The sequence below is a fragment of the Amphibalanus amphitrite genome, unplaced genomic scaffold (assembly GCF_019059575.1).
Source record: "Amphibalanus amphitrite isolate SeventyFive unplaced genomic scaffold, NRLGWU_Aamphi_draft 000759F_arrow, whole genome shotgun sequence".
Classification (NCBI taxonomy): domain Eukaryota; kingdom Metazoa; phylum Arthropoda; class Thecostraca; order Balanomorpha; family Balanidae; genus Amphibalanus; species Amphibalanus amphitrite.
In genome coordinates this window covers 279,901-294,426 of record NW_024882253.1, presented here as the reverse complement: position 1 = coordinate 294,426, position 14,526 = coordinate 279,901, and the positions used below count along the sequence as shown (strand labels likewise).

At 60.6% G+C, this 14,526-nt stretch overlaps 1 protein-coding gene across 2 annotated transcripts; it reads right to left on the bottom strand.

Moving 5' to 3' along the window:
- Positions 1-1,215: 1,215 nt before the first annotated feature.
- LOC122365735 (protein neuralized-like) lies at positions 1,216-14,526 on the bottom strand. 2 transcript variants are annotated; one of them, XM_043337206.1, is made up of 6 exons: positions 14,300-14,526; positions 7,499-7,677; positions 4,855-4,969; positions 4,240-4,455; positions 3,227-3,437; positions 1,216-2,539 (listed from the first exon to the last, which is right to left on the bottom strand). In XM_043337206.1, exons 1-6 carry the CDS (start codon positions 14,418-14,420, stop codon positions 1,786-1,788), a joined length of 1,596 nt encoding a protein of 531 aa, XP_043193141.1. In that variant the 5' UTR covers positions 14,421-14,526; the 3' UTR covers positions 1,216-1,785. The 2 variants fall into 2 exon arrangements, with proteins under 2 accessions (XP_043193141.1, XP_043193142.1); XM_043337207.1 differs by lacking the exon at positions 14,300-14,526 and adding an exon at positions 10,348-10,609.

Here is a 14,526-nt window from a genome sequence, read left to right as displayed (position 1 = left end):
TATTTTATCTCGGCGAGGGGCACGTGCCGGCCTTTTTTGCTCGGGCGCGTGCCGCTGGTCGCTCCTTTTTCCGCTGAAGTGGAAAAGTGCTGTTATCGGGAGAGCAGAAGATATGAGTGATCCGACCCGGATTGTGGTTGAACCTGGGTCTGAAATGAGCAGAGGAGTCGCTCGCGTTTGGGGCAGAATTGGAATTTGATCAGACTAGGAATGATTAGTGGTTTCGCAGTACCGTAGATATGTACATACGTGGAAACTTCCAACAGTTCCCATATGTATTGACCGTCACAGACGTTGCTCGCCATTCAGCGTATCTTGGGTTAGCTGTTCTGACCCCAGTACAGATCATTTTACTCTCTCCAGACTCACACGACTAGCTTCTTACGTTCTCATCCGTCGGTGCTTCTTAGACACTTAAAGCTGCAATGCTGCCCTTACATCAAATCGCCCCTATCATGGTGAGCGTTTCTAAATTCGCCTTCTTTTACATTGTTACAATATCTACCCTGTCATGTCTCGATTGTCTCCCAGTGCCCTACTCTTCTGCCTTTCCCACCCACGATACGTCGTCATATTTCGACAGGGCATTGATGTAACCCCGTCAGGACAACACGGGTCTCCCAACAGATCCCATCACCGCTCGTCAGCGGGAGCCAGTCGTCAGCCAGCGCTGTCCTAAGTTCCGGCGACAGGCCTCATGTCAGGAGCGGTGAAACACACGAAACAAACGGCGGAAATTCTACTCACTCCCGAAACAAACCCTCATTGCCGAGCTGGATCCTCATTATCCTGGCCAAGGTCTCCAGAGATGATTTAGACGTTTAGAGGTCGGGGTCAAGTGTAGGGGTCCGGACGTGGCTTAGTTCCGCTGTTTGATTATGAGGAACGCACGGTCTGGATTAGTTCCAAACTAATGCGTTTAGGTATGGCAGGCTTTGTACGGTGACCACCTGGGTGTTTTAAATCTAGAAGGCAACCGTCTTGCGATCTTTGATGCGTAAACCCATCCTAATTGTCACTATCTGCTTTGCTTTTCAAGTGAGTCATATAATGTTTTGAGTAGGTACGGACTTGTCATCGGAGGTTTATCAAGTCGGATGAATTTCCACGCTCCCTTGCTCGTCGAACTGTCTGCTTATCCTCACAAACCGTAACTGGGCCATCCCTCCACCAGACTAACCGAAAATCCAAATGTCACAGTGACAAACTAATTAGTACATTTACGTAGAAAATGTATTGCGTGCGCCCACAATACACAACATAATCACGATGTGCATATATACTCTTGCGTTAAATAATATGTCAACTTCTTGGCTACGACTAGAATCAACCAGGGGATAGTTTCCTTGCAGAAGAAAACAGATTAGCAAGTGTCTAGTCAACGACAGATGTACGAAGAAACAACACTTACATGGTATACAGAAAACACACATACACGCACACTAAGTGAGGAAGGAGGCAATTGTTTGACTAGCATATCACGCCTCCGACAAACTTGTCACATCAACTCCCACTTCCCAAACTCCACTCCCGTTCCCGTGCGGTGCAAGCCCAGCTGCCTGTTGCTCTGTCCAGAGGAAGAACAGCTCTCACTATCTTACACTCTCTGCTCGGTGGGGGGCGCCACCTGTCCTCTGCGGCGCCGCCGGAGCTCGTCTGGCGTCCTGACTATCGCTCAGTGCCACACCTGACTACAGACGGAACTCTGTACCCCACAGTCGGTCTGGTCCGCGAGTTCGCCAACCTACTGTCCCGAGTTGTCCCTCTGTACCGCCGCGCCCTGTCCTAGCTGCGGTAGAGCCTGATCACGTCCCTGATGGGCGCCCGGCAAATGGGGCACACTGCACCACCGCGCGCCTTCCACTGCACGGCGCAGCAGTAGCACATGCACACGTGGCCGCACGAGTAGAGCGCCGCGTCCGAGGCGCGCTCGAAGCAGACGGCGCAGTCGGCGGCGGCGGCCGGCTGCAGCTCGGCCGGCGGCGGCGGCAGCGGCTGGCTCGGCCGCGCCGGCACCGGCAGACTGTGCTCGGAGCCAGCGCGCACCGGCGGAGGGGCCGCGCAGCCCGGCGTCAGCTCGGAGGTGACGCCGAGCACGCGGATCCGGCCGGTGCCGCCGAACACATCCAGCACCGGCCACAGGTCCAGCGAGGCGTCCACGTGCATCAGCACCTGAGCCGCGCCGCCGTTCCTCGAGAACTCCACGGCGCCGGTGCCGTTGATCTTGAAGCTGAGCTCGTCACCAGGCGCCGGGGTGCGTGCCACATCCTTCGCCAGCACCCAGTACTCGGGCCGGTCCAACAGCAGGTCAGCATCATCGGGCAGCTCAGCGGGCGTCAGCCGAGACGGGTCACACGAGGTCAGGCCGAACGCCAGACCGCCCACGTACAGGCTGCACCGGGAGAGCACCTGCACGACCAGCCGCTCGCCGAGCCGCAGCGGCCGCTGGCCGAACACGTAGCCGTTACAGAACTCGCCCTCGAGGCGAGCAGCTACGGTCCGGTCCGGCGAGACGGTCACGTTCCGGCCACGCACACGCCTGCAACGAGAGAGACAGAGGACCGTCAGACGTGGAGAACGAGAGACGTGGGTACTGGGCAGTTCAGTCACAGAGCATGAAGGCGAGGGATGGTCAGACACAGAGAAAAGGAGAGAAGGAAGGCCGTCAGACACAGGGAATGGAAGGAGGGTCGTCAGTTACGGGTAACGGCAGCGGGGATCGATTAGATGCGGAGAACGGTTGAAAACTGTTCATGTCAGCGGGACGAGGCAGAGCATGGCTAGACTCGGCGAAAGTCGCCGGAAGCGGGCGAAAGGCACAGTAGTGTCACTCGAGCGCTCGATTCTGAACGCACGAGGCATATCGACGGCCGAGTACAATGCATGGATTGAATGGGCCCGACACTGTGCGTTGTCAGCAGTCAAATCGAAACGGTCTGCCGAGCAGAAAATCACCGTTACCGAACAAAGCTCTATCACGAAACGTTCCGTTGATAGCGGCTGACGGTTTCGTGTACCGTAGCCACAGCGGAGAACGGTATGCTACATGACTGGCCGTGAAAACAAAGACTTCTGGGGAGCAGACCGCTGACAGCCCCGCCCCCATCCCGCCCCAGCCAACCGCCAACATCAGCCTAACCGATCAAAAGCCGTGCCAAGAAAACCACAGGCGGGTCTGCGGAAAAGCAGCGGGACTCCCCGCTCCGCCCCGGTACGGTATACTCACGGGTGCAGCAGCAGCGGGGAGAAGACGCAGTGGGTGTGGTACTTGACGGCCAGCGCCGGCGGCTGCGGCTGCGGAGCCGGCAGAGGCAGCGGAGGCTGCTGCGCGTGCGGCGGTGGAGCGTTGATGGTGAGAGCGGCCAGCGCCGGTCGCGTCCATCGCTCCAGCTCCTCGTTGGTCGGCCGAAGCACGGGCAGAGGCGCCGGCTGCGGCTCTGAGGACACAAGGAGAGCACACGGTCAAACAATGGATACTGAAGCACACGGTCATCCACTGGGTGCTCAGACAATCGTGGGAGAGCACCAGAGAATACTCGAAACTCGTAACTGCGCCCAGCAAATGATTCCATTATTGCACAAAAGTCCCACGGTAGGCCGCGCCGACCTAGAGCGCTTTACGCCTGGACTGCGTCTTTGTTGCCAAATGTCCGTCGTGAGAGCCGACTGTGTGAGAGCGCCCGGCGCTGTGACTCCACTCCGACTCAGCACAAAGCTGAGTCGGGAAATCTGGCGGCACGTAACGCGGCCGTCTCTGCTCTCCGTTCCCAGCGGGCGGGCGGCGGCGCCCGTCACGGCTTCGGCGTCGTGTCGACAGCGACCGGTGAGCGACACGCATCGGCCGCGGCGCGCCGCGCCCGCCGCCGTCGGCCGACACTTTCCCACGCGTCACCCGCCGCCGCTCGGCCGGTCAGCCCAGCCGCCCGCCGCTCCCGGGCTCCCGGAAAGTGGGCGCGCGACTTATCGCCAGTCAGGTTCTAATCTCGGCAGCCCGGCCACAGGGCTCGCGAGCCTTGAACCTTCCCTGGAGATCAAGTGCTCACTGTGCTGTCCCGTTCCACAAAAACCGGCAGACCCGATGGAGAAAAGAAAACTATGCGGCGCACCCGGCTCAGCAAGGCCTCGGTCGCAGGGTCAGCTAAAGTCAAGTGGGCCTGCCAGTGATGGGAACCGGCCGTTTACACGGATGAGATAGCGAAACAAGCGCGGATAACACGGCGAGGCGCTGTGGGAACTCACGGACGATCTCGAGGGCGGTGGCGTTGCCGTAGATGTCCACCAGACACCAGAGCGGGCGCGACACGTCCACGCCCGAGAAGAAGATGCCCTTCTCCTCGTTGTTGAGGCCGAAGTGGACATCGCCGCCGGCAGTGACGTAGTAGAAGAACACGCAGCCCGGCTCAGCGTAGCGCTCCGACATCGCCTTGGCCCAGAAACCAGGCTTGCTGGTCAAATCTGCCGAAACGTTGACAGTCAGACGCCGAACAAAACAGCGCGATGATAACCGCAAAAAGCTTTGCCGAGCTTTCGCGAATGTCAACAGAGCTGTGTTTTGATTTCGAGGCAAGACGATTTGAACAGTAGGTAACACAAACACGCAGACGGCTCGAAAGGAACGAGCTTTGACCCGCCCCGTGTGCCCGATAACTCATGTGGAACTTTATTCGCGCGCATCAAAGTGCCGATTGCTGACATGACCTAAATATTACGCTACGCAAACGTACCAAGAATTACTCACAAGGCCAATCTCCACTTGAATCAAGAGCTCGCACCTGCTTGCAACAACACTGGAGCCCCGCCCTACTTGACCAACAGATACGGCAAAAAGTGTGCCGCGAGGGGCGAAATACTCACCAGGACAGGCGTACTTGGGCAGGCCGTGGGTGTGCGTGCGCGGATCGACGCTGGTGAAGCCCAGACGCACCACGCCGCTCCACTGGTTAGACACATCAGCCAGGCGCAGCATGATCTGAAAATGAAACGCAAAATACGTCAGCGCTACAGTAGGTACAGTATTAGCATAGACACTGTCTATGCTGTCTATTAGACATTGGACACTGGACAGTGGACACCATTCATGAGTCACGCACGAGCTTTGTCCTTCCAAGAAATAACGCACAATTCCAGGATCGAACAGCCCCAGGGTGTGACTGTGAGGGTTAGGGTATCGGTTGGGTAAGTTTGGCCTCGAAGAGTGCTAGTTTGAATGGGACGTAAATCCACATTACTACTTTCACCCAATCAAACCAATTATCGGACACTGGTCGACTGCTTATCAAAATACCCGGCTTAAAGAAGTAATTATAGCCAGACTTAGAATCGGACATACTAAATTGACACATGAATATATCTTTGATCAAGGCCCCCCTCCAATCTGCCAACGTTGTAACATAAGATACACAATTGAACACTTCTTGATCCACTGTCCCCAATATCAAGCAGAGAGGCAACCTATAATCCAATATATCACCCACAACCAACTTGCACTTTCAATTCCTACTCTCCTCGGCGATTCTCACCCGGATCTACTCGACTTGCTTTTCTCTTTCCTGAAGAATTCCAGGCTAGACCGATCCATATAGCACAGTCTCGCGCTCAGTTCCGTGGTCGGCAAGCCGTCGATAGCGGTTCTGGGCGCGGGACTCAATCTTTTTGATTTCCTGGATACTGGCCATGTCAATTAAGGAGCCCCGAGCTTACGGGCACCAGCCGCCGCCGCGGGGACCATTGGCACGCGGCGGCGGGCTCCTCTGCCCCCCATCTGCTTGGAGAAAGAGGTGTCGGCACTATGCCGTCCGCAACGACCCGTTTAATGGAGTTACGTCACTGGAGTCCGCACTGAAACGTCAGTTCTGTAATCATACCAGTCAGCACTTGGTGGGGGTTTTGTAGGAGCCCCGAGCTTACGGGCACCAGCCGCCGCCGCGGGGACCATTGGCACGCGGCGGTGGGCTCCTCCCCCAACTCCTTGGACACATGATTTTCTCTTGGTTTTTCTTGGTTTCTCTTGGTTTCTCTCGTGGTTTCATCGTAATTGTTTTTGTTTCCATTGTTCTTGTTGCGCCGTGATTTCGTCTATGTTTGCGAGCGCGCGCGTTTGCGTCCCTCCGGCGGCGGCGGCGGCAATCGGCACCTGCCCATCCCTCTCGCGGTTCTCGACAGGGATCCCTCTTAAAGGTTGAGGCCCACTCGAGACACATAGCTCCGCAAACACACTTACACATTAGCGATATAACGTAACGTAATATCAAAGCAAAGGGATTTTTCCTGTGCAATTTGGCAAAAGCGCACAGGTTTTGCCCTCTAAGATAGGCACCAGGTTTTTCTAGTTAGGACTTTCCTGGTGGAACTCACAACACAACAACAGCACACATTACAACACTACCACATTTCAGCATCAAGATTCAGCAGCAAGAAATGTAAGTACTCAAAATCCCTCTCGGCACTGCCACTCTGGCACCCTTTCTGGCTTTCCCTTGCACTTGCTTCCACCGGACGTCACATGAGCCGGGCTAACGTAAACTTTGTTCTTAATATTGCCTTGGGCCGGAATAACATAGCCGGCATTAAAGTAAAGTAAAACGGAAGATCTGGCTAATTGCCAGCTAGTAACTTCCCCCTACCCCGACCAGGGCCTCGGCCTGTCGGGAGCAAAATTCAAAAAAAAAAAGGATTCGAACGTGACCCGGCGGTGCCGCGGGGCATTTGAGCGTGGCCGCCTGTGTCGGGTGACCTCCGTTCTCAGGCGGACCGGCGACAGGGTCGGCTGGGCGTGACGGCCCGACAAGGTCCGCCACACGGCCCGGCTGGATACCCACCGGCGCGCCGGGTCAGCCGTCGAGCGGAGCCGCCACCTCCCCGCGCCGGTTCCGCCGACAGAGGGGAGAGAGGGAGGGGAGAGTGACGGACGGCCTCCCGGGAGGGACGCGGCCGCCGAGCGCACAAAGACAACATCCGGTGCACCTCCTGGAATGCGCGCCGGCCGTGTCGAGCGGACGCCTGTGCACAGAGACCGCGCCCCGTCCATTGTCCTCCTCCGGTCCCCAGTCCCGTCCGCGTCCCCTCTGCAATCAGCCCTCCCGGGAAGCCACAGTGCGGCTCCCTATCGCGGCGGAGCGGGCCGTAATGAGATACAGCTCTAATGAGGAGCGGATCGGGAGCCGGCCGATCGGTCGTAAATGGAGGCGGTGTTACGCCGGGGGCAGGGGTGGCGTGGCGAGGAGTCGGGGCTTGTAAAACATGGGGCGCACGTGGGACTAACAAGCCGAGCCGTTCCGGTACGAGCCAAATGGGACAGACGGGCTGGGTCGATCTGACCATAGTAGGCGAGGCCAGGACAGGGTGGGGTGGGACGAAATAAAGATAACAGCCGGAGCGATACAAGAAAAAGGGAAGGTCGCACACCATCCCGACCCCACTCACTGCACATCTGGTCAAAACTCAACCATCCCTCCCACCAAGAGCACACCCTGTGAGGCAGCGGAGAGCCGGTGCGTACCTTTTCGTTGATGCGGACGGGCCGGCTGCTGAACACGATCCCCTTGCAGTAGGAGTCCACGCGCTGAGCGCGGGCGCCGCCGTTCATCAGACGGATGTTCTCGCCGTGACACGGGTGGAACAGCAGCGGAGGTAGGTTGTTGGTGGCCTGGTACCGGTTGCTGTTGTTGGTGGACGATGCTGCAACAGACGAGAACGCAGGTTAGGTCACATCAGGTCAGATCAGCTGGCTAGGTCATCTGCAGTGTAGGTGTGGGAAGAGAGCGATGAAGGCTGAGAGATGGCTCCTTGACAGATCGTAAGCGTTTGAGGGGGCGTAACTGAGCATTGTGCTGGCTGATATGCATACAATGGTCAGGGGAAAAAGAGTAACCGACATTCCAAGAAATGACTTCTGACGACATCCAATGACTTCACAAAATGCGCGAACACTCGAGACTGTGGTCTTCCCGCCGAGTGGCCCCTCTCACCCAGAAAAAGTGATGTTTCTGGCGGCTATCGTACTACACGATTCCTATCGGCCCGGGGTGGTTATCGGTAAACATACACACACGAGGTCTCCGGTCGCGGCCGCCCAAGTTCAGGTCCACGAGTACTTGACCCAAGGCCCAATATACCGACTATGTAGGACTTGAACTGGCCTGACGTTGACAAAACGCCGGTTTTTGTACAGCAACAACCTTTATCAGCGGCGTGTCCGCCGTTCAGCTCAGTCCTTGTTGATTTATTTTATTTCATTTTTCAGTTCGTTCCAAGTTCCAAATCATCTGTAATGAATTCCCACCGATCCAAGTGTCACCGCTCTAAAGCGTTGCACTCGTTTACCAATCCACCTCATTGAGCACATCAGCGCGACAGCCTGCACTCTGCAGCGCGCGTCTGCACTTCAGAGGGCAAGTCGACCCCGCTCGTTCAGAGGCGACGTCTCGGCTGAGCTGTCTCCGTCAGGAGACACCGGCAGCTCAGTCTGGTGCCGCTCAGCGCCCGACAGAGCTCACATGTCTCCTCTGACGCGGCCAATTCCCACGGTTATACGGCAGGCGGTGCTCAGAGCGACGACAGCTGTGCGCTGGCCAGGCCGCCGCCGCCGTCCCTGAGACCCAGTCTGTCCGCGCCGTCATTCCCGTCTCCCGTCCGTCTCCGTCCCGGTCCCTCGCCAGGTGCGCTGACAGCCGGGACAGGGGAGAGACAGCGGCGCCCCTCGGCCGCCCCGCCCGGCGCTATTCCCGTCCTTTTTCCGGCGCCGCTCCCGCCTCCCTCAGTGTCGGCGGCAGGACCGGGACCCGCCCGCTGGAATTCCTGTCGGGCAGGGCGGACCCGGGCCGCACGTGCGCGCCCGAGCGGGCCGGCCGAGGGCGGACCCAGCGCTGCCGAGGAGCGCCCGACACATCCGGCGGCGCCGCCCCGTCCTGGCCTTTGTATCCGGCCCGGACGGAGGTGTTTGCTCAGCGCCGACCCGTGACCGGGAATTAATTGGCTTCCGGCGCCGCCGCCCACGCCGGAAGAAGGGGTTCCGTCGCCTGGCCAAGTGTGAACGGCAGTCGGCCGCCGTAGCGAGCCGCAGCGTCGGTAACCCAGATCCAGGTGGGGTGGACTGAGGGGCTTGATGAGACCCTCATCGGGGTGAGCCGCACTGGTGCGCACACCGGATACGAGTCGACGCGTCCGGTCCCTAGCTATACGCTCCGACGGGGGCGACGACGTCCGGCCGGGCAGGGGTACCGCCCCGTGTCCACCGCGGCTGCACTGTCCCGTGTCCACCGGGGCGCCGGGGTGGCACTTTCCCATGGCTTCTCAGACATCAGCGGCGCTGTCAACTGACAAACTGAGAGACGGACGACGTCGCGAGGGCAAAGACGTCATCATACTGAGTTCGTTGTGGAAAGTCAAATGTCCTATATCCAGAACGTTTTAATTCTCATGCACTTGCAGATAAAACACACCGAACGGCTGTGATTTGCCGTGCGAGGAATTCCGCTGAGATCACCATCTCGGTGACAGGAAAAGACAGCCGCCAGAGCCGGGAGCAGAGACACAGGTAACCTCAGAACCCGGATACGGGCCGCTCTGGTTCGCAGGCACGGCATTCCGGGAGAGCGAGCGGGCATTCTCCGAGTCCGTAATTAGTGCCAAGTATAACACAAGGAGGGATGACGAGCACTTCACTGTCGGCCGGCTTAGTAAGCGGAGTGGAATGCTAATGGAGCTCGCACGCGCACATTCGTCTCCAACATTCCAAACGAAATGACCGGTCTCCGGTTCCACGCCGCAGAACAAGGGACCGAGAGTGAATACTTAGCTGAACTGTGCTAGTCGAATACAAGAATTCAATAGCAATTAGGCTCATTCTCATCCAAATGGTTCAAATTCGAAAGTATTTTTGCCGTTGATTGTCGGCACGCACGGACCACACAACGCCTACAAATTACGCAACAGGGCGCGGTCCGCGGATCCCGCCCCACGGCCGGATCGCTTTTGCTGCTGAATGCTTCCATTCAGCGCCGGCGCCGGGCCGTCCGTCGGCGCAGGTTCCGGCGCCCATTGAACGTCAGAGGCCTGACGACCCCCCTGGGAATGGCGTCCCCTCCGCGCGGCTCCCGCGGGCCCGCTGACGCGGCCGGCACGCTCCAGCTGAGCTCCCCGTCCCGGTCCGGGCCATGAACCGCAGCCAGCTGCCGCCGATAGCCGGCCAAAAATCGATGAATAGCGTCACCCCGCCAGCCGGCGCCCAAACAAAGCCGTGCGAACGGGGCCGCATTCCCTGCGGAGCTCTGCTGGCGTCCCCTCGCCGGCTCCCCCATCAGCGTGAGGACACGTGCATTATACATGCACACACGCACGACTACGTACCGAGTCCACCGCCGATGTTCCTGAGCTTTTTGAGCGCCTTCAGCTTCATTGCTGGTCCCTCGCGGCGCGGAGGTGACCGCGCGACACGACGCACTATCACACACTGACGCTGCCGGGACGGGCACACCAAGTGCCGTCGGTTCCGGCTATTGTCCCCGAGCGCGACGGTCCGTCACGAACGACGTGCGTCACGAGGCCGTCCGACCGTCACTCGCGGCTAGAGCGGCTGCGGGCGCCGGCGGCCGGCAGCTCGTTCCGTCACTGACTGCAGCGGCGGCGGCGGCGGCGGCGGCGGCGGCGGCGGTGGTGGCTAGGGGACACGGCCGGCCGGCTCGTTTAACCCCGTGACGGCCGGCAGCGGGCCGTGTCTCCGGCGGCGGCCGGCACGGCGCCGGAAATGCGTTTCCTCGCTCGTGCGCCGGCGGCCGACGGCGCTCGGCCGAGCGGAGGACGGCGCCGGATGCGGCGGCGACCGCTCGCCCTCCGAGGGCAGCCGGCCGCAGCACCGCTTCCGCACCTGGCTGGCGCCGAAGGAAAGTCGCCGCTCGGCACCGGACGCGGGCTACACAAAGCCGCTACCAGCAGCGGCAGCGGCCGGGCGCCGGGCCGCGTGCAGCCGGCGCCGATATCCTGCCGGCCGCCGCGAGATCGGCCGGCGGGAACAATGGTGGCCGCGGGCAGAGCACACCTTCTCACCCTTTGATTGGTTCGGAACTGGTGGCGTGCGTCGGCTGATGCTATCGCTGACAGGGGATGTTGTCGACGGCCTCAGCAGCGCCGTCATATTGCCCAAACATGTGTATATAACGGGGCTCATTGTTGTTGGAGCGACTGCACCCGTCACCAGCGCATTCCGCTCCCACGGTGGCCGGGTCGGGTATAAAACAAAGGTACCGGAACACTGGCGAGAGGCATGTGGGAGCGGCACGGCGCCCTGGGCCGCCCCGGCACCCGCACTCGGCGGCCTCGTGCCCGGAGAAAGCCTCACGCAGCTCGGCGGGCCGCCGCCGCGCCGACCTCCTGCGGTATGCTGTCGGGCAATTGTCTGCAATTGCTCCAGTTGGCGGCTGTGTGCCGGCTGCCATCCGCCGAAAACAGACGACGTCCGTCAGTTGGCGTCCGTCGGAGCCGGCAGCAGGACGGCGGCTGACGCGCAGCTGGTGCGCGGAGGTCGCGGAACGGCAGCCGCGCGGCACCCATTCATCCCGGACTCGGGTAATGATGGCGGGGATTTACTGCGACCATTAGCCGCCGGCCGCCGCGTGGGTCTCGGCGTGAGGCCGGCGTCATATGGCTGCCGCGAGCGCCGGGGCGAGGCCGAGCGCCGGCCGGCGGTCGGCAGATGGCCACCGAAGTGTTACAGCGCTGGTCAGCGCGCGACACACGCACCCAGCCGCAGCGCCGGGAGGTCCGTGGATCAGTCCCCAGCTGCCAGCCGTCCGACCCCATCTGTCCCCGGCCATCATATCAGTCATCAGACGGCCGGCCGCGTCATCCGTCACCGCTCACGCGACATGACGGCAGCGCCTGTCAACACCCGCCGGAAGTGCCCGTCATCGGCCGTCACCCAGCTGACATCAGCCGTATCCAGCTGACATCAGCCGTCACATGACTGACGTCCAGTCACGCCTCGCTCGACATCAGCGCACCGTTCCGCGGCCCGTTCCTCTGTCGACGTTCCGCGGCGCCGTTCTCGGCCGTTCTTTCCGACACTGCCTGGGAAGGGCTGCGGCGCGGTGTGGGACTGCAGGAGCCGCTGCGTGGCGGCCGCGGCGCTAATGGCGAACTGCGCACGCTCCGCCGCCGGCCTTGTTAGAAACTGTGGGACCGCCGGGGTTAATCGGCGCTGAGAAGTTCTCAGCCGGTGGGACAGCGGCGGGGAGCGAGAGGGGTGCGGAGCGGAGGGCCGGCCACCCAGCCGTGCATCCGTATACCGTGACGGCTGTGCGGCGAAACAAAGACGTCCGGCGCCGTGTCACATGAGACGAGGACGGACGGGACGGACGGCACCCGACACCGCGCTCCTCGGCCGAGCTGGGGCCGCGTGGGAGCCGTGCCAGCCGCAGACAGCTGGGTCGTATAGCATACCGGAGCCAGGGGGACCAGCGACTGGTCACAGTGGACACTGGACACTCGGGACACCCGCCGGAGCTCAGACAGGTCACCGTCGGACCCCTGTGCCTGTCCTGTCCTTCCGGCGGACAGGCGCGAGGGTGGCCCCGCCAGCCCCGCCCGCCGGCGCGTCCGGTGGGAATGTGGCACACAGAGGATGCGCCTAATGACTAACGAAAGTCGCGGGAAATGCCACCGTTCAAAAGGGAAGTGGGCGGTTCAGAGTGGGGCGCGTCACCCCGCTTCCGTAGCAGCGCCGGTCACGTGACTGCCGACGGGCGCCGGCCACCGCAGAAGTCGGACTCACGTGACCGCCGGCGGCGTGCGCTACCGCAGAAACTGGGCTGCTGGCGCGGAGGAACGCGGTCTCCGTCACCGGTCTGAACACCGCCCGGCAGAGAGAACAGCCGCGCGGCGACACCGTCATGGGACAACCCGTCGAGAGCCGTGAGAATCAGACCGCGCGCGGGCCACCGACCGCCGGCACAGTCTCAAAAACCACCACTCCACGGTGGTAAAATGTTATCCGGCCGTCGGGGTGGGTTTATTGTCGGCCGGCCGACCGTCGGCGCTCTCACGGTGTCCGAACCAGACTCGGCAAAAAAAAAAAAAACCAGCAACAATGCCGTACAGAGAACTCACTGAGAATTCTACAGTGCAAGAAGACAATTAAAATGGCCCCCGGCCTGTCCTCAGAAGAGCTCAAGAACAGAAGCTTTGTCGTCGAGCTGCGGTCGTGGTGGCAGCGGGGATGGAGGGTGACCTTGGGTCAGCTACAAGGACAAGCGGGTCCTCCTGAGACCAAAACAATGCGCCGCACATCACCGTTGAGACGGACACGTCAACTTTTGAACGCATGGAACTTGTCCGCCGCTACGGCAACATAGAGCGTCGGCAAAGTCGGCACAGTTCCTCAGCCAGCCCGGTCAACTCGAGGACACAGTGGGGCTGGGCTCGGAGTCCGCGCAGACTGGCTCCTCTCCAGGTCAGTCGTCTGGTGCCAGGGTGGAGTCACGGGAGGGGGTGAGGTGGCGACGGCTTCTCGATGAGGTCAAGTAACGTATCAGCGCTTACGGAGTGACATAGAGACGGACGGACGGTCATACATGGCGGACTGACAGTCACGGTAGACGTGGCACTGCACCGTTCACAGAACTGGGCACGGCCAAAGCCTCGAAAAGTCGCCCGCCGCCGTCGCAGGTGGCCGCATGTGGCTGGATTTGCATAGTTTCTGGCTCGGTATCAGGCTTTGGGATCGGCTCACACGGTAAGGCGAGGGAACCGTCTGCCGGCCAGACCGCAGCGTCGCGTGCTGCGCGTCGGTGACGCCGCTGAGGAGTCGGCTGGCAAGCGGAGTCGGCCTGCCCGGTTCGTGACCGGTAATGCCACACATCCCCGTGGGTCCGCCGTCCGCAGCCGACACTAGATCCCCCTAATCCACACCAGCAGTAAGTCGTCCATGGTCCGTTTCTGGGACGGTATCGGGTGACTGACAACTTGGCTGGCGCTGTCCGCCGACCCAGACAGCCCAGGGCGCAGGACGGTCACCAGCGGGACGGCGGTGTTACCTCAGGTCACGGTGTCATGACCCCAGAGGTCACAGACGGACAGCGAACGCAGCAAACAGTCGTCCGTCATTATTCCAGCGACGCTACCAAGACACTACATTCGTGTTCCAACACGAAGCTCAAGCTCCATCGACGTTCCAGTTCAAACATAGGTACGACAGTCGAATAGTGAGCTACCATTCTAACCACCTTTCCGAATTAATGACACGACCGACAATTACTAACATTTTACATTGGCATGCGTTTGCGTAAATGGCGGTCATTGTACTCACCGAGGCCCATCCTCCGTTTGAACTTTTTGAACGAGTTCATTTTCTTCCTGATGGTGACGGTGAGGTCGGGACAGCAGGAGATGACGGCTGAGTCCTCCATGCGGCACTGCTCCGGTGACATCGCAGCTGATCTCGCCCGCTCGCGCCGCACGCACCAACCCCTCCGCCGACCGGCCAGCGACTGGGTCCCGCGCGCCGCCCGCACGCCGCCGCCGAGCCGCCTCTCC

Bases quoted from the DNA above. Each gene is read 5' to 3' on its own strand.
- LOC122365735 (XM_043337206.1), bottom strand. From the start codon at position 14,420: ATGTCACCGGAGCAGTGCCGCATGGAGGACTCAGCCGTCATCTCCTGC. The intron at 3,438-4,239 runs GTGAGTTCCCAC...TTGTGTCCTCAG, and splicing joins CACCGCCCTCGAGATCGTCC to AGCCGCAGCCGGCGCCTCTG. The intron at 2,540-3,226 runs GTGAGTATACCG...CTCTCGTTGCAG, and splicing joins TCCCCGCTGCTGCTGCACCC to GCGTGTGCGTGGCCGGAACG.